Source organism: Paroedura picta, chromosome 4 (assembly GCF_049243985.1).
Source record: "Paroedura picta isolate Pp20150507F chromosome 4, Ppicta_v3.0, whole genome shotgun sequence".
Classification (NCBI taxonomy): Eukaryota; Metazoa; Chordata; class Lepidosauria; order Squamata; family Gekkonidae; genus Paroedura; species Paroedura picta.
The window spans coordinates 75,226,989-75,252,420 of NC_135372.1; the positions used below are offsets into that span (position 1 = coordinate 75,226,989).

Below are 25,432 nucleotides of genomic sequence, written 5' to 3' on the forward strand. Positions count from 1 at the left end.
TCAAATAGTGGCATAGTAAGGAGCAATACAGTACCATTTATAAACTATCAAATGACAGTCTTGCATAGAAATCCAAATCCTCTCTATATTCTCTGTTTCGATCAACGGTTAAGAAGATAAAACACTGATGATACATCCATACAATTGAACAGAGCATGGAGTTGGCAAGATACAGCATGGGATGACTGTGCCTGACAAGGTGCCTATAAACATCAGGGGAAAAGTGAAGATGTGGAGAAAAATGGGAAAGAAGGAACAACTTGAATTTAGACCCAAGTTCCTGGAGTTATATCTTTATTGCTTTTCTCTATAATACAGGAACTGGGATTAATCCTACCTTTCCATGACTACTGACCTTCAGTGCAAGGAAAACAGTCAATAAACTATCCACAATCCATAGAGAATTCAGCCTTGTAAGTACTTATAAAGTGGATCCATCACACAACAGAGAAGGTTGCATTTGCCCATTCTGTTTCTCCTTCTCTTTGTCCTCTTTGCAATAGCCACTAGCACCATTAAGTTGACAGACACCTTTCCACAGTTATAAATTTGCTGTTCCTCTCACTGACATGCTTTTGTAGACGCTAGTCACATTCCTTAGCCTTGTGCTGTCTCTACTAGTAAAGAAAACATAGAAAAAATTGGTTGGCTACTGTTGCTGCTCTATATTCGGTCCAGATCCCTGGGGTTTCTTGATGGCCCTGGAAAGGTTTATCAAATGAGTGAAAGTTAATTATTTTTTATAGAATTTTAAATTTATTAAACATTTATTGGATGATATGACCATATAAGGTCACGTCAACTTGCACCCTCCTTCTCCCAGAAAGGCCAATGAAGGGCCTCAAGGGTTGGGTGCTTTGGCTTCTGAAGCGGCCATTCCCACCTGAAGCAGCCTCTGCGCCAACCTACGCACCAGTGCCCACACCTCCCCTCCCCCGCACTGCAGTGCTGGCTGCCTCAGGTGGGAACAGCCGCTTCAGACCCCGAAGCACCCAACCCTAGTGGGAAGGGAAGGGACCTCAAGTGGGCATATATACAGCTGTGCTTCCCAATCACATTCTGCACAATCATGACACTTCTGGGGTTTCTTGATGCCTGAAGACTGTTTCAGGGATTTCTCAACAGTGAAAAAGTTGAGAAACGTTGGTCTAAATCAACACTGGCAACCTTTTTGCCAAAACGCTTGGGGGGAAAGAACATCTGTGGGGAGAATGAAACAAGAGGTTTATTTGGGCAAACACACTAAGAAGCTGCCACATAGCATTACCAACTCTTCAGAGACTCAATTCAGCCTTAGCTGGTGGCTGTCTGTCACCTCCATGTCACCAACCCCTGAAGCATTCCCAGAGCCTCAGGCACTCACCTGAGTCAGCTGGATGGAGCACTAACCTTACATCTCGAGCATCTCGAGTCTGATGTGCCACAATTTTACACGTATGTCAGAGTTTGTCTCCCTGAAATTCTGTTTGCATACAGATCTTAAAGCACAAAATATGGTAATTCTAATCATTCCTAACCACAGTCAATAACTACACATCCCTCATGGTTAACATTCTCCTGCAGTAGCTGCTTGCTATAATGAAAACGCTCTAAGGAACTTATTCAGCCTGTGAACAACTATCATAGATAAACGCCAGATGTTTTAGGACCACTTCAAATATATATTTCTCACAGAAGGGAGTGTACCATGCATCTGACAAATGACACCTCATAAATATTTTCTTATACATAAGTAGAGCCATTAGATTCACAAGGTTCACACTTTGAAAAGGGACACAATTCAGCAGCATATACTTTGCACACACAAGACACAATAAAGATAGCAGGTACTGGAAACAATCGTTCTTTGCTTGAAAACATGGCGAAACTGCTGCCAGTCAGTAAGCTTTTATAAACTCTGCAAAGCCACACTGAATGATCTCAGGCTTTTATGTCAGAAGATACTCAAGTCCTCAGTTATGAAAAGAATGAATTCTGCACATGCTCAGAAATACATTCCTTATTATTACTCTACATAGTTCAAAACCCCTCACGCTGTATAGGTGAGGTTCATTTATTCCCATCGCACTTTTTTAGAAAAAAGGCTGAACTACTGACTGTAACTGTTTGAAAAAGGCTTCACCGAGGGGAAAGGGGGGGGGGGCAAGTTGTGAGAGCCCAGTCCCGATCTCTCTATATTGGGCAACAGATCCGACTCCCCCTGCTTAAAACTTGCTTGGCCCGAAATCCCACCGAGTTTCATCAGGGCTTTCCCATACTGTTCTCATACAGGCAAGGAAATGTCTCGCTGTGTCCCCCGAGCAGAACGGGAGCGCGCCTGCCCGTGGAAACACGACTTCTCCCGCCCTTTTAGGGCGAGCCCGCGGACCCTCCCGTGACGGGCGCTCCACTCACCAAGACTGACAGCCGCGGAAAGGGGGAAGTAAAAAGCGTGCGCGCGCGTGCGCGTTCTGTTTCCCAGCCCGGCCTCGCCACCCGGGCGCCTGCGCGGCAAGTTCGGCAGCTGTGGGCGGGAGGGAGTGCGTCATGACGTTTAGCGCATTCGTTTACTCGGAAATCCGTAGGAAAGCAATGTGGTTTTCTGCAAAGCTAGACTGTTGGTTTGTGTGTGATGCAGTAATCACTCAGGTATATCTGAGGGGCTCCCTGAGCGAGCAAAATATAATTCATTTGTAATCGCCAAAGAAAGAAACATAAGACCTATCGGAGTCTTTCCCAGTAGCTCGCCAAGCCAATTTATCCGGAGTCATCCGTAAAACACGGGTTGGAGCACCTCTGGATTCTGGTACTCTGGGACGCATGTAAAACGCGAAATGGATTCTTGAATAGTACTCTATCGATATTTCTGACCGTGCTGTTGTGTTTCAAGTTGTGAACTGGAAAGTGCTGGGAGATGGCCTTAACACTATTTTGTTTCGGCTTAGAACCCCACGTAGAGCAACATAAGAAAGTCCAATTTTCTCCTTAAGCGAGATGGGGAACTGGCTTTAGCAGCTCATGGAAACTGGAGATGCCAGTTTGTGCCACACAGAACTCTTCGAGATGACTAGATTCTAGCCCAGTAGCACTGTAGAGAGCAACAAGATTTCCCAGGCCTAAACTTTCATCAGCTACCCAATTTCAATTTGCAAGTACTCTTGGCCTGGAATCTGCATCTTGTTGCACATACATGGGATGGTGTCTGCACACATTCTCCCCTCTTCCCCTCCTGCCTGGCACTGGAGCCTACTTTGCCACATGGGCCAATGTGGAATAGAAGCAATGATATCAACATAAAATACATTAGGGTTAGGATATGCACATGTACAGAACAGTATATCCATTCCTTGTCGCCACTTCAAATCCTTCCATTCCAGATGTGTCACTGCAGGACTCCCAGGGCCCCACATTCTGGTCCTCTTGTGCCTTGGAACTGTTGTCCATGAAGAAGAAGAAGAAGAAGAGTTGGTTCTTATATGCCGCTTTTCTCTACCCGAAGGAGGCTCAAAGCGGCTTACAGTCGCCTTCCCTTTCCTCCCCCCACAACAGACACCCTGTGAGGTGGGTGAGGCTGAGAGAGCCCTGATATTCCTGCTCAGTCATAGCAGCTTTATCAGCGCCATGGGGAGCCCAAGGTCACCCAGCTGGCTGCATGTGCGGGAGTGAGGAATCGAACCCGGCATGCCAGATTAGAAGTCCACACTGCTAACCACTACACCAAACTGGCTCTCATGGGTTAGGAACCAACAACATACTGAGTTTTAAGAGAGAGAAAAAGCATTTTCAGCAGTGTTCTAATAATGTTCAGCAATGTTCTAGTAATCCCTTGTTTTGTGTCCAGGTATAATTTATTTTAGACATCACCGGCAGTGATAACTAATTTTGTCCTGTACCTTACTATATACAGTAAAAAGTCAAATGCAGCACCTCAGAAGAAATAGAACCTTGAAGAAAAAGAACATAACCAAGCACTTTTCCTGGTAGGTCTAGGACAGTTGTGGGATCTGGAGCCTCTTGTGGCGCAGAGTGGTAAGGCAGCGATATGCTGTCTGAAGCTGTCTGCCCATGAGGTTGGGAGTTCAATCCCAGCAGCCGGCTCAAGGTTGACTCAGCCTTCCATCCTTCCGAGGTCGGTAAAATGAGTACCCAGCTTGCTGGGGGGTAAATGGTAATGACTGGGGAAGGCACTGGCAAACCACCCCGTATTGAGTCTGCCATGAAAACGCTAGAGGGCATCACCCCAAGGGTCAGACATGACCCGATGCTTGCACAGGGGATACCTTTACCTTTTTATCTACCCGAGTGGTTTCCAACATGATGCATGCTGACACTTTTCCTGGCACTAGACAAATGCTTTTTGAAAATGGGTGTTACCAATTGTGTTTGCCCAGCAGGGCTTCTGATTGGTCACTGGAGATCAGATTGGCAGGGTGGATTTTTTAAAAGTTTATTTGGCATCAGATGCCACCATAGCACAGGGGTTTTCAATGCACAACTGAAACTGTGTACTTGCAAGGAAATCTCTTTAAATACACCACTGGACCACTTTGCCAGATGTCTGGAAGCAGTGATGGGATGGATCAAGCAGAGTTGCCTGAAACTCAGCCCTTCAAAGACAGAGGTCCTGTGGCTGGTTAGGAAAGGACCAAGCAAGGAAGCATGCTTGCCCTATCTGGATGGGGTTCAACTGTCGGTTGCATCCTCAGTCAGAAATTTGGATGTGATCCCCAGTGCCTCCTTATCTGTGGAGGCACAGGTCTTGAGAATAGCACATCTTCACCAAGCTTCTAGCACCCTACTTGTTCTCTGAATACCTAGCCACAGTCATCCATGCAATGGTCACCTCTAGATTAGATTACACATATGTAACTTGCCCTATGCAGGCCTGCCTTATCCTAGCTCTGGAAATTGCCGCTGGTCCAGAACAATGTCCAGGGTCCTTACAGGAACAGAGTGCACATTTGACCTAGCCTCCAGCAACTGCACTGGCTCCTGGTTGATTTCTGGATTCTGAATAAGGCCATTTCTGGTCTGGGCCCTGCATATCTGAGAGACTGCCTTTCTATCTATCCCCCTTCCCCCCCCCCTCCGAGAGCACTTTGCTCTACTAACACCAATCAGTTGATCGTCTCTGGCTCCAAGATGGCACCTCTGGCCTCAACCAGGGCCAGGACATTCTCTGCCCTGGCTCTTACCTGGTGGAATGAGCTCCCTGATGTTTTGTGGCTGGATCTGCCTTCTACAGCAATCTCTTCATGCTTTCTCACTCCTCTGTTCCAGAATTCCAAAGGATTAGGAACTCTTGATTGAGCCGAAGTTAAGCAACTTTGACATTCTGTTAATTTCAGTAGGAAAGTTATACACAAGGCTTGCATCTTCCTGTGAAATAGTTGGGAAGAAATTATTCACTTTGGCTAGATTGTTGTGCTCTGGAAGACTTATTCATATGGTTACCAACCTCCAGGTGGGGTCTGGATATCTCCTGGAATTACAGCTGGGCTCCAGGCAATACAGATCAGTTCCCCTGGGAAAATGGCTGCTGTGAAGGATGGATTCCATGGCATTGTATCCTGCTGAGGTACCTCCCTCCCCAGCTTCCACCCCTCAAATCTCCAGGTATTTACCAGTCCCTATGAAGTAACTTTCTATTCCAGTGGAAGCCGTATAACTCACACTATGGCTGCAAGCGTAAGCACACTTTCCTGGGATATATTTCTGAGTAGACCTGCTTAGGCTCTGCCTCTAAATCTATATGCTTATCAGCCCAACCCAGTTAAAGTTTCAGGAGCTATATTTGCTTGCATGTCCTTTATGGGGTGTAGCAGAGACTAGCAAGGACACATGGTTCAGTTACAAAGTTGCGCAACTTCCTCTGAGCCCAGCCTACTTTACAAGGTTTTTGTGTGCATTCCATGGGGTGCCCAAATGCTGCCCATAGTTCCTTGGAAGACAGGAGAGTAATCAAAACTTTATGTAAATCAAAAAAATACCATTTAAATCTGGCATTTAGCAAGTGTGGGTCAGAACACCATAAGCAAGCTTTTTTCCCAATTCAGCTGTATTGTTGCCACTACGAAGATGTCATCCACCACAACAGGCTTCTTGTAGTTAGTTTTCAACGGTGTGACCTAGCCTACCAGCCATTGTACTTCCTACATGTACTCCCTGTATGGGAGATCTTGGCCTCCCCATCTAATTCCAGCAAACCTCCTCCCTCCCCCCCCCCCCCCCACACACACACCACGTGCTCAGCAGAATGTGGAAAAGACCAGCTAACTGGCTCAGCCCTGTGTTTCCTGCCTTCTCTTCCCAGGGTCCATTTAGTTTGTCTTAGCCAAAGTTTTAGTCACCACAAGCCTAGTCCATAAGGCTATGCACCTCATGCATTGTTTCTTGGGCAGTTCTTCTATCTTCTATCTTCGCCTTTCTTTTATTCCTTTTTGGTTTCTGCAGGATTTTAAACCATGGAGAATTCTCAGTGATGTATTACTGTCCTGTTTCTAGCATTCTATTCCAAAGAGAGCCTAAAAACACTTTGCTGGGAATAGGATTTTGAATAGACCTATCTTCGAATGCTATTTACTCTGGCCTGATGGCTGCATATATTATTTCAGATCTCTTCTTGCTGAAGCTCCCTCCAGAGTTCTTACTTATCTGCCTCATCAGATTCACCACTGGCAAGCCAGCTTCTGTCATAGGCACTTGTGCTGTGACTTTGACGAGATCAATTATTGGAAAAGGCATTAAGGACACATCCAAACTCTGGAGGGGGGGGCAATATAAATGGAGCCAAATTTGGGAGAGGGAAGAACAGAGTAATGAATCAAGAATAAAAAAAGCCATTTCTGTTAACCCTTTGTAGGATGGGTGGTATGCTTGACCCTGCCACCCCCCTCCCCACCCCACACACAGTTTAGCATCTCCTGATTTTAAATGGCATAGAAGGTCCTGAATGACATGACCAGTTTCAAATTGGGATTGATCATTATAAAAAACCTTCCTGTAGGAACTGAAATTTTAAAACATTACATCGAGACTGAAAGACTTCTAAAGGTAGTTATAATGGGGAGGCTGAAGTTAAGAGGAAACAGTGAGTTGACTTAGTAGGTATCTGCAACTGGGGAGTGTCTGCCTGAGTTTTCTGTAGGTCTATAGCACTTTCTTTGGGGTTATATGCAGCCTGGCTGACTGACAGAAGCACATGGCACTCTAAACCTAAAGTACATTTATTAGATGTCAATACCCATTTATAGGAGTGGAACTTCCAAGTAAATATACTCAAGATATAGAGAAAATTAGCGATGATGGAGGACAGCTGGAAAGATGCTGGCAGAAAACTAGTACTGAAGCCAACAGTGGTGCTATATAGCCCACAAGAAGACCTATGAAGCTGCAATGACAGTGGCAAAGTAAGGTTATTTTTCTGCAACCGTTGCATCTGCTAGCTTACAGCATCTGCTGACTCTTAAATGTGAGCCTTTATTGTCTCAGGAAAAATAACATATGATTTTGAGAATATGCTGTGATCTGGATGCTGTGACCTGGTTGTTGGCCAGACAGAAGAAGTACCTCATACATCATTTGGGATGCTTATGGACCATTCTGACCCAATGACTGTGATGTTGCCGAAAGGATCCTGGCTGCCAAAATCACATATAGATCACATCAGTGAGCCATCAATGAGCCATTAGTGTCCATGAGCCTTCGGGGAGGGTGGTATACAAATGTGAAAATTAAATAAATAAATAATAAATTAATTACTAACTCAGGGTATCTACCCTTGGTCCTTAGCAGTTTATCTGTCCATGACATTAAAAATCATCCCTTCAGAGAAATAATGAGGTCAATTATTGCCCTGTTTCTAGCCTGTCCTTTCTGGGCAAAATTATTGAGATCAACTCCAGGTGTTCTGGGATAACTCATTTGTTCTGGGCCCTTTTCAGGGTTTCTAGACCTTCATATTTGGTTCTCCAATTGCAGATGCAGGCTATGTGTCCCTTTAGAATAAAAATAGGTGAGGGAGTTAAAAGTTCTGATGGTTAATTGGAAGACATCCCTTTTATCAAAAGTGAGAGGGATCATTGAACCTGAAACATTCTCCTTCCCTAGCCCGAGAAAATATACGGAGAGTCTGTGCTTTGTTTATCAAATCTTGTGGATTTAATCCAGTTAACTCAAGTTGTTTTAATGTCACATCCAAATGTAGGGAATGGAACGGGAGCTTTACCTTACTGACCTATTTTTTATTATTTCTGATTTAGAAAAGAAAGGAAAAGACAGGATTAGCATGGAGATTGCATTTCCAAGGACCTCACCACTATTAAATAGACAGTTAAATGCAGTTTATGGTTGGAGAGATTGTTCCCTCTCTTGTCTGGAAAGCCATGCTAAGTTCATGTCTACCTGCTGCGTTATACACTCACTGACTTAAATGCTTCCTGTAGATGTAGTACCAGTACTCTGTAACATTTAAGTATATAATACTAAAGGTTGTGTATAATGCTAAAGAATCTAACTCTGTAAAAAGTCTCAGTGATCTGAGCATTGTCTCTCTAGAAAAATAACTATCATTCCTATATGGCCAGTTAGGTGCCTTCTTTGTTTAATTTGGGGGAACTGAAATCCAAGCTGATCAGGGACTGTATATGACAGCAGATTCCGCAACAGGACCTTAAAAATCCCAAGGGGGCTCTGATTCCCCTTGATACTTGATCTCCCATTGCACTGATGTACTTATGGCTCTAACTTATATAACTTATGGCTCAGGTTTTCTCAACCAGGGTTTCTTGATGGACCTGGAAGGGTTTCCTGAAAGAGTGGGAGTTAATTACATTTTAATATATTTTTAAAATGTATTAAATATTTGTTGGGTGGTATGACTAATATGGTCATTTCAACCTGTCCTCCCCTCACAAAAAAGCCAATGTTGGGCCTGGAGGGGGTGGAAAGAGGAGGGGTCCTGGGTGGGTGTGCATACAGCTATGCTTCCTAATCATATTCTGCATGATGTTACCATTTGTGGGGGTTCTCAAAGCCTGAATAATGTTTCAGGGGTCTCTCAATGGTAGAAAAGGTTGAGAGACTGCTCTAACCTGATGCAAAGGGCACTCCAATAGAGCCTCAGGAATCTTTTTATTGTTTTTGTTCACTTCTAGGGCTGATCCCTAGGATAGTCACACTGATCAGTATTCCTAAATTACCCTGAGCAGGTGGCACAGGAATAACTTGCAACTATGGCAAATAAATATATAAAATTATCATTGTACTAATCCGCCACTCCTGTACCTGACAAAATGCCTTCAGGCACTTGCAGGGAATGCACCTATATACCTCAGATAGTGTGAGTGTGCATGAGCCTATCCCGAGTTCTGAGCCCAGATTTCTCTTATTTTCAAAATGAAGCAATACTGGAGTTAAACAAAAGGTGGGATAATCTCTTGTGAGATATGATGCGCATATACATGCATTCATATGCACTCTGAATGTTGTTTCCGTATCTTTGTGAGATGTGGACTGTAGCTACATTTATACTCTAAAAATAATCTAATTTAATTCTGATCCTATAGAAATCACCATTGCCTGCCATGCAATAATGCAGTTCTTCTGAATGTTATGTGCAGACAAATGAAAGATCCAAAACTGTTCCATGGAACTCAAAGGTGCCACCTCCCCCAACAGTAATATTCAATTGCATTAAACAAACTACTTCTGCAGAGATAAGCTTTGTATACCAGACCTCCAATAACTGACATCTGCAGAACTATTCAGAACTCACTTTTTTGGCTACATATTTCCAGAAGAAAAATGTTAGGCATTGATCCCATTCGTTGAAATTAACAGGAATTGAATTTTTTACATTTGTAAATGTCCCATAAAGTAACCAAAAAGGTTTTTTTTAAGTCACAGGCATAATGTCTAGGATTCTCCTCCTTTTCTTAAGAAGCTGAAGAAATAAGGAAAGAAAAAGGCCTTCACAGATACTGGGCTATTCCATGGTTGCATGCCCCAATAGAGCATACTTGTAGGAGAATCTGAAGCAGCACAAAGTAGGATTGCTTTGTCTGTCTGTGTTTCCATCCACTCCAATTAAAGGGCCAGTTTCTCATCATGTAGAATTCTGGAGAAATTCTGTGGCTAAATATATGCCTTGGTCCCTGACCATGATGGTGATGCTAAGACCTCTAAAGGGGGTGCCTGGAGAGATATGGAAGTTCCCAAGGTTAACACAGGGTAAATAGGTATAAGTAGAGATCCCTAGAGAGTGGAATTGCATTATCTCCTCAGGCAGTTTTCCCACACACAAAAGCTGCTTTCAGGATTTTGTGCCAGAATATAACATTCATGAGGCTGTAAAGACACCCAGTGAGCACATGGCTGAGCCATGAGCCAGAGATTTTCCACATAATGATCTTAACCACTATGTGGCACCATTTATGCTGTAAATTCCACAGCTGGGACACTTTGGAGTTCTGTTTCAGTACCAAACAGTACCATACTATCATATTTAGAACCATACTGTCAGTTCCTGATCATTTTTGTCCAAGATAATAGCATAGTTTTGAGGCACTATTGCAATACTGAAGGTAAGAATACACAGGTGTCAACATGGTCAATGCTGGTTACAAGCAGAACAGCCATTTTTAAAATGAATGTATATTCTAGTCAATGTAGAGTTTGCACAAGTAATGCTAATACAAAAAACTCTTTTATAGCATGAATTTGTGCATGTTTATGCAGCTATAAGTCCCTCTGAAGCTAAGGAAGAGTACATACTTGTCTCCTTAAATGTGAAAAGCCAAAGGAAACAATGGAGGCAGCCTCAAGCACTCAGCTGGAACTTCACTTCAGCTTCTCCTGAACAGAAACTCTTTTTTCCAAGTCCCATTCATGGATGTTTGTTTTAATTAATAAATAAGACTAGAGGAATGGCAATTGTATAAAGTAATTTGACTGAACTCTTAAATGCTGTAAATGCCCTTTCACCAATAGTCTTCATAACTATGATTCCCATTCTATAGGTGGGGAATAGCAGTCAAAGGCTTTTGTGGTCCCGTCCATTTATATCCTGTCCCCTTCCTGGAGGAAGTGTTTTAGCCTCATAGCAGGCCACGCTGAGGGAGAGTGAATTGACCACCAAAAGTTACCTGATAGCTTATATCTGAAGACTGACTCTTACTTTGGATACTTGTAACTAAAAATAAAACACGTGGGTGCCAGATATGCACGGCATTATATCTATGTAATCTCCCCAAAATACATTCCAGTAGTGCCCTGATTCTCATTCATGGATACTTTAAATGAGATTATGGCTGGAATTATGCATTTACCACCCGTGGACTTGATGAGACGTGTATCTTGCCCTCAGGGCATGCCTAGCCAGACTCACAATATCAAGTTATAAAAACATCTCTGCCACTCTTTCTACCCACTTGCCAGTTATTTGTTGCAGGAAACAGTGTGAAGAAAGCATGTGCACCCCCAAACACTTGGGGACAAGTATGCTTGTCTGTGGCTCTCTGGGATTTATTCTGCTTATTTGGCCATGCATGTCTACCATTTCTACTGAAGTGTATAATAGTGTATTCATGCTCTGTGTAAGGTGACTTTTAGAGAAAGCTGATTTCTCTTACATTTCAAGGCACCACATTAGCCCAGTGAAGGGTACTGATTTGCATAAGGTAATTGTACTCCAAGTTGAAAGCTATGAAAACTAAACTCTTTTGATCCATGGCTGAATACTCTTATCTGAACAACCATGTAAGCCCCAAAGCACTGCTTGTCGTCACTCCTGGGATGGAACCTTGTTCCCATGTTTATAACATGTTGTATGATGTGATTTCATCTATCATCTGGTCACACCACTTTTCAGGTTAGGAGGGATATTTTTGGCCACTCACCAGGCTGATTTTTCCTACTGAAAAGAATGGAATCACAACCTAAGATACCTCTCAGCTTTTAGGGCTATTTCAATCGATCATTTTCTGCTGGGCTGTGCATCCTTGGGGAGCAATCGCTTGCTGTTCCAACAACAATGAACGAAATCTTCCTCACACAGAACACTAGCAGTCAAGGTAGGTGCTTATCCCTGGCACACTAGACTTCTATATACAGGAAAGGTTAGTTGTCACGGAGTATTCCAACATGCAGTTCTTCCCCTGTTCCTGCATATTATCATTGGATTGGTCTGAGAGTGTAATTTGACCCTTAATATCTGTCTTAATAGGGACTGAATTGTAGAGTTGCACTTCGCACTGTGAGTGGCCGGGTATGTGTGTGTGTGTGTGTGTGGGGGGGACTCCCGGCCTCTTCTGTGCATGACAGGGAATTAGACCTTTCAGCCATGTGTGTGTGTGTGTGTGTGCGCGTGTGGTTCCCCCCCCCCCCATGGCAAGCACACCCAGCTCTTTCAAAATCACTGTCCAGGTAGGAGAAGGGCAACCAGGACTATATGCAAGGCAGCGTTCTTCCTTATTCAATGGGTGGCATTTCTAAGGAGCAGTTAAACATTACTGAACTTAACAGACAGCTAATCCGTCCTTCCTGCTGTTCACTGACAATTGGCATCGGGGCTTGGTGACAGCAGGTCAGGGGGAGAAGCCCTCCTTTCTTGGGAGGCTCCTGGGCCTCCCCTTGAGCAGAAGGCTCGTCCTCGGGCCCTCCTCCTCCTCCTCTTCCTCCTCCTCCGGATGCCCCTGCTCGTCGTGCCAGGTCCCAAGGCCAAGGTGGGGGCGGCCTTGACTCGGGCCGCGGGACAGGCAGGAGCCATCCCGGAGAGGCATCGCCCTGGAGGCCCCGCTGCGCTCCTGCAAGGCCTGCCGCCTTCTCGCCGGCCTGCCTCTCCCCTTGGGCGGCTTGCCGGGTAGGTGGGCCGCGCTGACCTTCGGCAGGCCCCGAGGCCGGCCCTCGTGCCAAAGGGTCCCCAGCGAGCCCTCGACGCCGACGGCCGCACGGCCCCCTCCGCGCCGGCCCCTTCCCCTTCCCCTTCCCCTTCCCCTTCTCTCCGCCGCAGGCCTCCTGGCGGGGAGCCCTGGGGCCGGCTTCTCCGCAGGGCGCCCTCCTAGCAGGCGCCGGTGGGCACGGGGCGGGCAGGGCCAGACCAAAGGACGCAGCGGACAAGGCAGGAGGGAGCGAGGGAGGGCCGCCCGAGCTGTGCGCGGAGCCCGGCGTGAGTGCTGTTGTCAGGCACAAGGCTGCGGCAAGGCATGGCAGGCCCCCTGCCCACCCGCACCCAGGCCGAGCGCCAAATCTAGCCAGGCCGCCCCAGCCCTCGCCCCCAGGCGGCCGGGCCAGAGGGGAGCGCCGGCCACCTCCTCGCCCCCGGCCGCCCAGGCAGAGTGAGGGCTCCGGAGCGCCTGGCGAAAGTCCCCGCGGGCCCCGCCCCCGCCCCCCGTCTCGGTTTCCCTCCGCTCATCCCGAGACCGCAGTGTTGACTTAGGCTGCGATAATATTGACGCTTTCCCGGCCGCCGAGCCCCCCCCCCCCCCGCGCGCCTTCTGCGCTCCGGCTGGCTCGGGCGGGCAGCCCCGGAGACGGCGGCCGGGGAGGCTGAGCGCGGCCGGGGGGCGGGCGGGTCGGAGCAGGACCCCAAGCCCGAGCAGAGCGGGGAAGGCGCGCCTCCCGGACTGCTCCTTCGGCGCTTAGGGTGGGCGGGGGGCGGACGGGATCCTGCTGGAAGGAGCCCTCCTGGCTCAAGACCCCGATCTGTCGCCAGGCACCCGGCGCTTAAGCCGCCCGGCTAGGCAAGCCGCACCTCTGAGCGCCGCTGGAGCAGCTTGCTGAGTGCCCGGCCGAGGGCTTGGGAGCGCTCCGGCTCTTGGGTTCCCTTTCCCCGGGAATTGGGAGCTGCTGTGCCCAGGTGAGGTTCAGCCCCACTGCTGAAGGGAGGCGCGGTCAAGGAAGAGCCCTGCCCCGCAAACCTGGGGGAACCGCTCAGGGTTACGACAAAAGGAGAACATCCCAGTCCCTTGCCTCTCAAACCAACAACGGGGAACGGGGTTTTTCCCTGGTCGTGTTTTAATTCGATTTCAAAACGTCTGCTTTTATCCCCTTTTCCACTGCTACAGAGAATCGACATTCGTTATAGACTGGAATCGACCTGGTTCGCTTTTTGTTAAAGAAAGCATTTTACTAGCTTGGACGGAGATTATGTGTACCTATAAGGACATGTCCCGTTTATCAAAAATTAAAACTTAAGTTGGGAAGGGTTCGTTGGCATTTCCAAGGGAAAAGGGTCTAGAAAGGAGGTCGAAGGTGACGGGTCCCAGTGGAAATCCTTCGGATCTCGCCCCGCGGAATGCCGGGCGCAGGGGTGGCCGCGGCTGCCGGCTGAGGCTCGCCGACATTTCCGACGGGAAGGCGAGGCGGGGACGTCCCTCCGCCGGCATTCTTTCAAGCCGCTTTGGAATTAGCAAGTCCACGCCAAGAGCACCGTTTTAAAAATTTATTTACAAAGCTGTGTACAACACGAAGGAGTAACATTTAGAATACATATATTCATTCATATATAAACAGACTTCTGTAATAGAACCACAGGGATATTTTTCCCTCGGTCTTTTCCCGATTTCTTCCCCTTCCCGCTCGATTCTTTTAATCATTTTTCAAAATGCCTTCCCTTCTCGCTCAGGTGTGTTCGGGTTTATTTCGGAGAAAACGACCGAGAAGAATAAGAACCTTCAACAAAAGTGAAAGCTCGGGGCTGCTCATCCCGCCAGTTCGTGGGGTGAGTGTGTTTTAAAATCATCCCACCTAGCCCATCCCACCCCCGGAAAAAAATCTGGACTGTCTTTAAAAAAATAAAAACCGCCAAGGAAAGTCCGTCTCTTCTTATTTGCCCAAGCGTTTTGGGGGCCACCTCCCGCCCCCCAAGTGTCCAAAGCCGTGGCCGTGGGTGGCGGCCGAGGTTTACCTGCACAGACGGCCGGCCGGCCTTCGTTGGGCGCGGCCGAGAGTGTGCGCCTGGCGCTGGGCGGCGGCGGCGCGGCGGTCTCCTGTGGGGTCGAAGGGGCTCGGCTTCCTATTGCGCCGGCCACTTGGCCTGGACCGGGCTGGCGGAGGCGGCGGCCGGCAAGAACTGTCCCGAGATCATGTTCGTGGGCACGCTCAGGATGGGCGCGATGGCCGCCGTGCTGCGCGCCAGCGACAGGGGCTGGTGGGCCAGCAGGCCGGACTGGACGGTGACGGGCGGGCGGAGGAAGGCCTGGGCCGCGCCGGGCCCGGCGGAGCTGACGCCGACCCCCCCGCCGCCGCCCCCCGCGCCGCCGCCGCCGCCGCCGCCCGCGCCGCCGATGATGTTCTCGATGCTGAAGGAGGGCCGGCTGGGCGGCTCGGCCTTGACGGCGGCGGCGGGCCCGGGCCCCGCGGAGGCGGCGGCGGCTGCGGCGGCTGCGGCGGCGGCGGCGCTGAGGCTGGAGAGCTGGAGCTGCAGGCTGGGGCTGAGCTGGGCGTTGAAGGCCTTGCGGCTGAGCTCGCCGGACGGCAGGAGGGGCACGGCGGGCGGCAGCATGGGCCCGACGGGCGGGATGTAGGGGTACTGGAGGGCGGCCGGGTGCGGGTAGGCGCCGGGCGGCAGGCCGTAGGCGCGGCCGTAGGGCCCCGAGGAGGAGGCGGCGGCGGCGGCGGCCAGGCTGTAGGCGCCGAAGCTGTGCATCATGAGCGCCGTCTGCTCGCGGAGCTGCTCCTGCTGGTGCCGCTTGAAGCGCTTCCTGCGGCGCAGGAAGGAGCCGTTGTCGAACATGTCCTCGGACTGCGGGTCCAGCGTCCAGTAGTTGCCCTTGCCCGGGTTGCCCGGCTCGCGGGGGATCTTGACGAAGCAGTCGTTGAGCGACAGGTTGTGGCGGATGGAGTTCTGCCAGGCGGGGAACTTCTCGCGGTAGTAGGGGAAGCGGTTGCTGATGAACTCGCAGATGCCGCTCAGCGTCAGCTTCTTCTGCGGGCTCTGCAGGATGGCCATGGTGATGAGCGCGATGTACGAGTAGGGCGGCTTCACCAGGCTGCTCTTGGGCTTGCCGCCGCCGCCGCCCCCCGACGCCCCGGAGCCCGCCGCCCCGGACGCAGGCCCGCCCTCCTCAGCCGCCTTCTCTTCCACGGGGCTGCCGCTGCCCGAGCTGGCCTCTGCCGCCGAGGCCTCCTTGGCCAGCAGCAGCTCGGCCGCCTCGTCCAGGGCCAGCTGGGCCTGCAGCCCCGAAGGAGGGCTGCTCCCGCCACCCTCGGCCTCGCCGCCGCCCTCGCGCTCCTCCAGGCCCTCGTCGCCTTCGCCCACCACGTCGATGTCCACGTCTTCGGCCGTCAACACCGTCTGGCCGGACATGTCGCTGGCGCTCAGACTGCCCGACAGGGTCATCCCCGCTCACGGGAGGGTGGGCTGCGGCCGCGAGGGGGAATGACGGGCGGGACAGGAACTTGGGCAAGGAGGAGCAGGGGACAGAGGGCTCCGGCAGGCGAGGCAACGCCGACTCCCCCCCTCCCGTCCAGTCCCAACTCCGATGCTGCTTCTCCAACAGGTAGGCAGAGGGGCCCTCCCTCTTGTCCCCCCCCCTCCTCCTCCTCTTCTATCTGCCGGCCTTGGCGCCTTCTTCTTCCCCAGGGGCAGGCATCTGGGAGTGGATCGAGCTCCTCTCGGCCGTCGACGCGGACTGCGCTGCCTTCTGGTCTCTCCTCGAGCTGGCTCCGCGGCGGCGGTGGTCAGTCAGGGGGGGGGGGTGGCCGGGCACTGCCCCAAAGGAGCGCCGAAGAAGGGATTTGCTGCAACTCTCCTTCTCGTGCCTCGGACCGGCTCTCAAGTCCTGACCTGCTGCTGCCGCCGCCGCCGCCGCCTTTGCCTTGGCCTTCCCTGCGGACTGGAGAGCTCCCGTCCAGGCGCCTGCGATCCGAGCCTTGGCCCGGCCAGAGGGACCCGCTGGCTGCCCCCCGCTCGCCGCCACTCATCCGAGCCGCTCCTGCTGCAGGTCAGGTCTCCGCCGAGTCGGTCTGGCCATCTGGGCGCCGCTTCCTCTCGCGCCCCCCCTCGCGCCCCGGCCGCAGCGCCTCCTCGCCCGCGTTCTCGCCCTTGCTGGCTCCTAGCAGTTTTTCGCCCCTTCGCTTTCCGGCCTTTATTTTGCCTCTTTTGCCCCCCGGAGGGAGGGGGGGCTGGCTCTCCCTTGCAGCCGGAGAAGGAGAGCGAGGGGAGGGCGGGGAGTCACCGGGCGTGATCAGGAACTCGGCTGCCACTTTGAAAGTCGCTTTTTAAAAGGCTGCCTGATAGATTACTTTCCAGTTAAAGATATACTAGGAGGCGGGGCCACGTGATGGCCTGACGTCAGCGCCCCACTGCGAAGCCAAGCACAACTCAAGTTGTTTCAGGGAATTGTCAACAAAGCGGCAACCGGGGGCTCTCCGGCTCTGGAGCCGGTCCCAGGCTCCGGGCGGCCCCTTCAGGCGAGCTGGGCTCGGTCGGCCTGGCCTCTGCGGCCTTCCCGCCGACCCGCCCCCCTCCTCAAGAGGAAGCAGACACCCCTGCAGGAACGCCCGGCCTGAAGTCCAGAGATCGGGCCCGCTCCGTCTGGGACAAGTTCGGGCCGGCCTCTGGACTCCTGGGGGTGGGGGTGGGGTGGTGGTGGCGGTGGCGGTGGCGGAAGGAGCCAGGGGCCAAGGGGGCGAAGCGCGGGTCCGCTGCTGATCCCCCTTCCCAGGAGCCCCGCCGGGCCCCGACGCCACTCCTCCCCTTCGTGGGGTTTCCAAACCAACCAACCAAACCGCGCCAGCGGAAGCACCTGGGGACCGCCAGCGCTCACCTCCCTGCTGCTATGGCCCGGGTGGCTCACCGCCACCGCCACCAGCAGGATCAGCTGGGGACCCGAACATGGCCATTGATCCGCCTCTGCGGGCAGCAGGGGCAGAGGGAGAAAGGAAAGCGAGGAGGGGAAATGCCAGCGCCCCCCCCCCAAAGCCGGCGAGGGGGAGGCGGGGCGCCCAGAACCTGTTAGGGGCCGGCGCCTTCCTCAGCGGCCCGGGGCGCAGGGAAGACTGGCGAACGGCAGGCTGCGCCGTGCAGGGGGCACCGCTGACCGCCTCGGCTCAAGGTAAGCCTGAGGAGGAGGAGAGCCCACGCGGGCTGGAGCCGGGAGGAGGAGCCCCGCGCCGAAGCCGAGGGAGGCAGCGGCCGCTTGCGTGGGGCCCTGGGTCACCTTCGGCGTCGGAGCAGCGGGCTCGCCCTCTCTCCGGCCGCCACGGTTGCCAGGCGCCCGGCGCGTCTGCCTCGGCCCCGCCTTTGGCCTCGGTCGCGGTTTGGGCAAGGCCGGGGCTAACCGAAGGCCGGGCGCGTCCCCTGTGGCCGGGTCCCCCCTGGTCGTCCTCCTGGCCGGGCGGGAAGCGCCGCGGCGCCCAGAGGCCAGCGCCACGTCGGGGTAGGGAGCGGAGGCGGCCGCCAGGCCTGCTCCCCCGCACTGCCTGCAGTCCCCGTCGGGCTCAGGGGCCGGATCCGCGCGGCGCGGCTGGCTCGGGCAGGGGCCCCTCCTGCTGCTGCTGCTGCTGCTGCTGGTGCTCTCCGCCCGCTCCCCTTCCCGCCAACTCTCGGCCCCGGGAAAGGGGAGACCTTCGGATGCGCCCCCCCTTAGGGCGCCATCAGCTGTCCTTAAAGAGAGCGAAAAGTAATGAACTTGCCGCGTCTTCAGGGGGCTGGAGGCCAACGAACCTCCTCCTCCTCCGTATCGACCCAGCCCTGCGGAGACGCTGTTCGGGGCTCGAAGGGAATATGGACGGGGCGGGTTGGAGGGAGATCCGCAAGGGCCTGGGGGAGGGGGGTGGGAAGGAGAAGCGAAACTGCATCTCTAAAGACCGCTCCGGCAGGTGGGCTTTCTTTCTGTCCCAGGCCGCTGCCAATGCGCCCGGCATAGGTTGCCGAGTGACGAGCGGTGTCTTTTTGCCTTTCCTTCCAAATGGTCCTGATTTATACTGTGCCACCGGGGCGACAAATTGCTCTTCAAAAAGGAAAGAAAAACAAGAATGTCCTGTACATATAACAGATATGAGCAACCAGGCAATGAATCTTTGTAAAGGGACGAGGACATCCTAAAACGGGCGTTACTCTGGTCTGAAGACTTTCAGTAAACACCACGGGGGTCTCCAAATGAGTTTTGGCATATTCGGGCCTTGGAATAACGACCCCCTCCCCCCCTGCCGCCCAGCGCACGCGAATGGGCACGGGTAGGGCCAAGGGGCCGGGCTCCTTGACCGGCCTCTCCGGGGAACGGAGGGAAGAGAGCAAAAAGCCTCCTTTCGTTTGTTGCGCTTTTTCCTTTTGACACAGCAAAAGTCACATTAATTTATTCATACCATTAATTACGGTGTTTAGCGTGGAAAGAAGCGCTTCCCCTCGATTGGTGCGCCTCTCTTGTTCTATCAGTGCTACACGGGCGTAGGAGAGAGACCAGAAAATACTTTTTAGATCAAAAAGTTTGGGGATACACTCCCCCCCCCCCAATTTCTGCAGGATCGGTTTTGCGCTTCAGGATTGGACCCTGGACATGCCCTCGAGAGAGAGGTCAAAAGGTGGTGGAGGGGGAAAGGTGGATTTGGCTTCTTGACCACAGCTCCGTCTTATTCTGTGGCGGCTTCACCTTGTTTTTAGGGGTATCCGTCCAGCCCGCTTCCAACCTTGTGGAAAACACCCTGTAAGCCCTCCTGCAAAGTGGTCGCGACAGAAGGCGGAATGCGAGGCGAGAGCAGCGGGGCTTCCTGATGCCCAGAGGTTAATGGTGGGGGAGGGCAAGCAGGTGGGGAGATCGCAGCAACGGGCCAGACCCTCGGACAGAGCCCGAGAGTTAAGCAAATCCTGGTCTAATCCTAACGGAAGTTTGCCCTTAAAACCCACAAGTCTTCAATCATGAGCGCTAAGCGGGCCAAGGATGGGGGAGGGGGAGGGCAGGAACCCTCCCCAAACGAGAAGGCCACGCTCAGGGGGAGAGTTTAAGGCAGGGGGCTGCTGTCCCCCTGCGTCGCTAGCTGGGCACCGGGTGGCCGTGGGAGAGAGAACAGATGTGGAGCTTAAAAGTTCATGTGTGTGTGTGTGCGTGCGTGAGAGAGAGAGAGGAGTGTATTATATATGTTGTATCGCACACGCACACACAAAGAAACGAGAGACAAGAAAACTGCACCGTTCAGATCGATATGGAGGCTGATAGAGACATAACCAGCAATGGGGAGGGGAGTGCGAAAGAAGGCGGAAAACTTATGAAGGAAGAGGAGAAATTAATTACAGCTCACTTTGGTTCTAATATGACCTAGTGAGTGTCTGGCCGGGAAGAGAGTTAAAAATGAACCCGGAGACTAGGTGGGATTGGAGCGGGGTGGGGGCGGCGGAAGAACAGAGGGGGAGAAATTGCAACGCTGGCCTAAGAGCCTTCCGCCTGAAATCGTTTGACGGCGCGCGGGAGGAATCAAACCGGTACTCTTTCATCTCCTTAACCCTATTAACTTTCGCTAATGAATTGCATAAATCGCTGCCCTGACCTGTATTAGAGCCGTATTGTGGTTTGTTATAGGAAAGGGAGCATTGTAAAACAAAGCAAAACAAGGAAAATCGAAGAGCTGAACACAAATAGATACATTTCTTTAAGAAAAAAAAATCTTCCGTATAGATCCGCCGGATAATGAAAAAAGGTACTAGTGAGACTGCTTATTTCTGCTGAGAAATTGACCAGTTTTCGGACTGTCCGACTTAGTGGGGCAACTCCTGTGGACAGTGGTCCGAGGACCTGCTTCCTTTTCGCCAGGCTTTCTGGAGGACAAGTGGGGGTGCGGTGGGCTGGGGCCGCTCAGGGGTCCCCGAAAAGCACCGCTGGGATCCCCTCGGAACTCTCTGGACCCCCTGTCTGCCGGCCCTCTGTAAACATTTATTCATTCATGGCTGCAAACACAACTTGGTATTTAGTCCATCAGGGCTACTCACAAATATCAGCTGATTTAAAACGAAACAAAACACTACAAATCTTCCATCTAAATTTGTCTTCTTTTGAAAAATAGTTCAATCTTACTATATATATACTATATATATACTATATATATATAATAACAAACTGTCCATGAAAAGCAGAGTAATGGGCGAGGAGAATAGGAAATGTCCAAACAAAAATAGAGACTCATGTTTCCAAAACGATATATTTATACTGGAAAAGTATAAACATCCATTCGGTAAAAGGCAACACGTTTAATTAACGATGAGAGAGCAGTTAGGGGCAGAAAGCTAGTAAAATTGTGTGATAAATTTATGGCATTGTTAGCGTGCTTTTAATTATGGCTATTATGTTAATTATTTCACATTAGCATGGAGTTATCAGCAGCATGTCAGATTTAATCAAAACGAGTCTTTCTCTCGAAAATTGTTCTTTTCATCCTGTGTCAGGAAAGAAAAAGGAGGGGGAGGTGTGTGTCTTGGGGGGGGGGGGCTCAGGAGAATCCCAGGCCGGAGCTGTCTTGATAGCAAAACAAATGACTTCCCTATTGAAAGAAGTCGCTTGGACGTGATCCTACGTGGACTTCTTTTGCCGCACATCCCCTCCAGGCGAAGGCTGGGAAAGAAAAGAACGCTTCACTCTTTTTTTTTTTTTTTTTTAGGGATTCACTATTTTCACGTCTCTTCTTAACTCCCCCCCCCCCCGCGCCGTCGCCGCCCCCGTTTGGAGAAGGCGCTTTATCATCCTGGATCACTCTGTCAAACAATATGTTCTTGCTCATTTTTATCTGTCCCGTTTTACAAAAGCCCCTTTCACACGCGCACACCGCCGGCCAGGGCAACACTTGTTCCGAAGCAGAGAGCCAGCCAGCCAGCCAGCGAGCGAGCGAGCGGGCAGGCGAGCGGACCAGCGAGAAGGAGACAAGGGTGACCAGGAAGGACAGATGGATACGGGCAGAGAGATCGCGCGGTCCACAGCGAGCCGCCTTGGCTCGGCAGCCCCGGCGCTTGCATTCTTCGTGCGTGCGCGCTGTCAGCATCCTTTTCTTTTTGTGCTATGCCAGAGCAAAGTTCAAATCCACCCTCACTCTCGGGGTGGCCTTGAAGCAAGTCATTGCCCCGCTTTTCTCTCTCCGCCTCCTTGACAGAGAGCGGGAGCGCCGGCCAGTGTAGCGGTGAGAATGTCGGACTCGGTTCTGGGAGTCCTGGGTTCGAATCTCCAGGCTGTTGGAAAGCTGGTTTAGAAACCTCGGGCCTCTCACACGCTCTCAGGCAGTCCTTGTGGGGAGGGTAACTTGGAGGAAGGCAGAAGGAGGTGGGAAGCCGCTCCGGGGCCTCTGTGGGAGAGGTTTTAGAAGAAGACTGAAACATTAACAAACCAACTCTCCGAAGTTTTCAATGCGCGCCACTTGCCCCCAGAGTAAAGCGTGGGGGGATTCTCTTGGTGTCTCGAAGCCTAAGCGTGGGTCTTCCAGCGGCCCTTTCTTGAAGCTGCGCTTCCTTTGGAGAGCTATCAACCAGCAATGCGACACAGTAAACCTGCAACCCTCCTGCCTTCCGATCCCAAACTTGGCCCTCCTTTCCCCATCAGTCCTGACGCTCGCAACATCGCTCCGTCCTCGACACTCGAGGGGCAACTCTGTGCAGGGCTCTGTGCAGGTGAAGGAGGCACGTGGTCATGCTCCGTGCAGTCCGTCTGGAGTCCCTGTGAGAAAGGCGATCTAGAAAGGGGGGCAGTAAATAAATAAACGTCTTAATACAAACATCGGTCCGTACTCCTAGAAGGCACTCTGATAAGCTACGGGCAGAGCGGTACGGTGGTTAGACTGCCAGGCTAAGATCTGGGAGACCCAGGTTCAAATTCCTGCTCCGCCATGGAAATATGCTGGGGGCACCCACACTAAGCCTGACCTACCTCGCAGGGCTGTTGTGAGGATGAAATGGATGGGAGGGACACGAGGTACCCATTGGGGGAAAATTAATACTGTTTTTCTTTTTTGCAAGACTTTCATTCAGGAGATGTATTCAAGCATGTGTGAGCACGAGTATAGTCCAGAGTGGCACAGCGCAGACACACAGCAGTGAGAAGACACGCCTGGCCAACCACAAGAACAACAACAACAACAAGATCTGGTTGATGCCTGGCTTCTCACTACCCGAAGGCTTCCTAAAACACCTTACAAACACCTTTCCTTTCCTCTCCCCACAACAGACAACTTGTAAGGTAGGGGGGGCTTGAGGGAGCTCAGAGAGAAATGTGACTGGCCCAAGGTCACCCAGCTGGCTGCACGTGGAGGAGGAGTAGGGATTCATGCAAGGTTCTCCAGATTAGAGTCTACCGTGCTTAACCACCACGACACCAGGCTGGCTCTCAAACAACGGAAAAGAAAAGAAGAAAAAGAGGAAGCCATTGATTGGTGCCTCGTTGCTCTATCTGGGTGGTAATCCCAGGGCCCCACCGGGCCAGCTGGAGAGACAGTTCAGGTTGCCGGCCCTGCCCGTTGGCTTCGCCTCTTCCAGGAGCGCGGGGACAGCAGAGAGCCTCCCTCCAAGCCTCAATCGCCGCCCCGCGCCCCCAAACCACCTTCTCCGCGGCTGTTCCTGGCGAAGCACAGAGAGGCGCCCTCCCCGCCCGGGATAAGCTCCTCCGGAGCTCCATGGCCCCGAAGGCTGTCTCTGCCGCCCTCTGAAGCGCCCAGCCGGCCCGGGAAGGATGGAAGGAGACGGCCGGCGGCCGCGCCCTCGCCCCGGCCTGCCCGCCTCATTGGCGCCCTTCCGGCCCCCGCGCCGGCCGCCTCTCTTGGCCCCGATGACGGGCGGGAGCAAGGGCAGGGGCCCGGAACGCCCTCCCCGGGCAGGGGCCGCGACGGCGGAACCAGCGCGTCGGTCCAGGACGCGCCCGAGGTGGCGACTCAGAGGCTGGTCTTAGTGACTGGAAACAGAAGAGCCTGAACGAGCTCTAGCAGGGGGTGAGTGGCAGTGGCAGTGTGGGTGAACGGTGCCGCTTGCTCCGCGCCCGAGCGACGTCTGTCCGGCGGCGGGGCGGGGGACTTCGTGCCAAATGCAAGGCTAGTCTGACACGGGCGCCTAAGGCGGTTCTCTCGCCTGTCCCCACCGCGGGCCGATCTCTTTCACCCCCGGGAACTGGCCGAGGGGCCGCCATTCCTCCGGCGACCGGGGCAGGCTAAAGGCGACGGGGGCATGGGACGCCTGCTGCCACACGCCCGCCTGCCGACACCTGCGGGGCGGGGGCATCTCTCTCCCTCTGTGTTTGTGTGTGTGTTGTGCGTGCCCCCCCCCCGTCCCAAGCGACTAATGCTACCCGAAGGGAGAGGGCGATGCCTGGTTGAAGAGCGATGCTTTTAAAGCAGGAATCCGGGCATCGATCGTGGCCCTTCTTCCGCGGGGGCCGGGAGGAGGCTGCAGGCGGGCCCAATCCCCACCGCTGCCAGCAGAGCACCTCTCCCGCCACGGCTCCCAGCAGTCCGGGACCACTTCGAGGCTGGCCCTCTCTGGAAACCTTCAGCGTACCTGTCCCCCCCCCTTTTGCTCTGAGGGAGTCGATCTCTGCTGGGTCTGCCACAAGGCCCCTCCCCCCTCCCCCCTCCCCTCGGCTCTTCGGCCTGGCCCCAGGGCCCCACCCTCTGCGCTATTTCGTTGGGCCAAGCCTGGCTGGTTGGAGGTGCGGCCTCTCTGCCACTGGCTGGCTCAGCTGGTCCCTGCCGGGGCTGGGCAACCCGCCCATCCACTGCTCCCAGTCAGAACCCCAAAGAGGGAGGCCGCAAAGCCTCTGGAGGGGGCAAGGGCTGTCTGGCGGTAGAAGGACCAGCCCGAAGTCCGGCTCTGGGATTGGCCGGAGTCTCACTGGGTGCTCCAGGTCTCCTTCTTCCACAGTTCAGTCCCCCCCCCATTTCCCCTTACCTCCTCTGGCTATGTCTTCCTTCAGAGGTTGTAGTTATCCTGGGATATCAGAACGGCTCCCCAGGGCCATTTTTGCTGGGAAAACTGAAGGGTGAAGGAGGAGGGAATGTTTTAAAAAAGGAACAGGAAAAAAGCCCATGTTTCTTTTCTCTCGTCCAATTCTGATATTTTAGGCACTGTTAGTACCTCCATTTTTAGTACCCACAGTACTATCTTTTCCTCGGCTCCAAGATCACTGCAGATGGGGACTGCAGCAGAGAAATTAAAAGACGCTTGCTCCTGGGGAGGAAAGCTATGGCAAATCTAGACAGCATCCTAAAAAGCAGAGACATCACCCTGCCAACAAAAGTGCATCTAGTCAAGGCTCTGGTCTTCCCAGTTGCAATGTATGGCTGCGAAAGTTGGACCATAAGGAAGGCCGAGCAGCAAAGAATTGAGGCTTTTGAACTCTGGTGCTGGAGAAGACTCTTGCGAGTCCCTTGGACTGCAAGGCGAACAAACCGGTCAGTCCTAGAGGAGATCAGCCCGTACTGCTCCTTAGAAGGCCAGATCCTGAAGATGAAACTCAAATACTTTGGCCACCTCATGAGAAGGAAGGACTCCCTG

At 52.6% G+C, this 25,432-nt stretch overlaps 3 protein-coding genes across 7 annotated transcripts in view; 1 reads left to right on the forward strand and 2 right to left on the reverse strand.

Annotated features, from left to right (window-relative positions):
- Positions 1 to 2,537, reverse strand: part of ALG6 (ALG6 alpha-1,3-glucosyltransferase) — a 35,821-nt gene extending 33,284 nt beyond the window's left edge. Inside the window, exon 1 of one of the 5 annotated variants that reach the window (XM_077333486.1) lies at positions 2,395 to 2,537. The gene's annotated coding sequence lies outside the window, so the exon portion shown is untranslated. The other 4 variants (XM_077333480.1, XM_077333484.1, XM_077333482.1 and 1 more) reach the window with 4 other exon arrangements.
- Positions 1 to 14,679, forward strand: part of ITGB3BP (integrin subunit beta 3 binding protein) — a 107,785-nt gene extending 93,106 nt beyond the window's left edge. The window contains exon 8 of the mRNA XM_077333489.1: positions 14,603 to 14,679. Coding sequence (XP_077189604.1) covers positions 14,603 to 14,664 — 62 coding nt within the window. The 3' untranslated portion in view covers positions 14,665 to 14,679. The remainder of the gene's footprint in view (positions 1 to 14,602) is intronic.
- On the reverse strand, positions 14,411 to 17,947 carry FOXD3 (forkhead box D3). The gene has a single exon (XM_077333487.1). The coding sequence runs from the start codon at positions 16,316 to 16,318 to the stop codon at positions 14,993 to 14,995; it is 1,326 nt and encodes a 441-aa protein (XP_077189602.1). The 5' UTR covers positions 16,319 to 17,947; the 3' UTR covers positions 14,411 to 14,992.
- Positions 17,948 to 25,432: the final 7,485 nt, after the last annotated feature.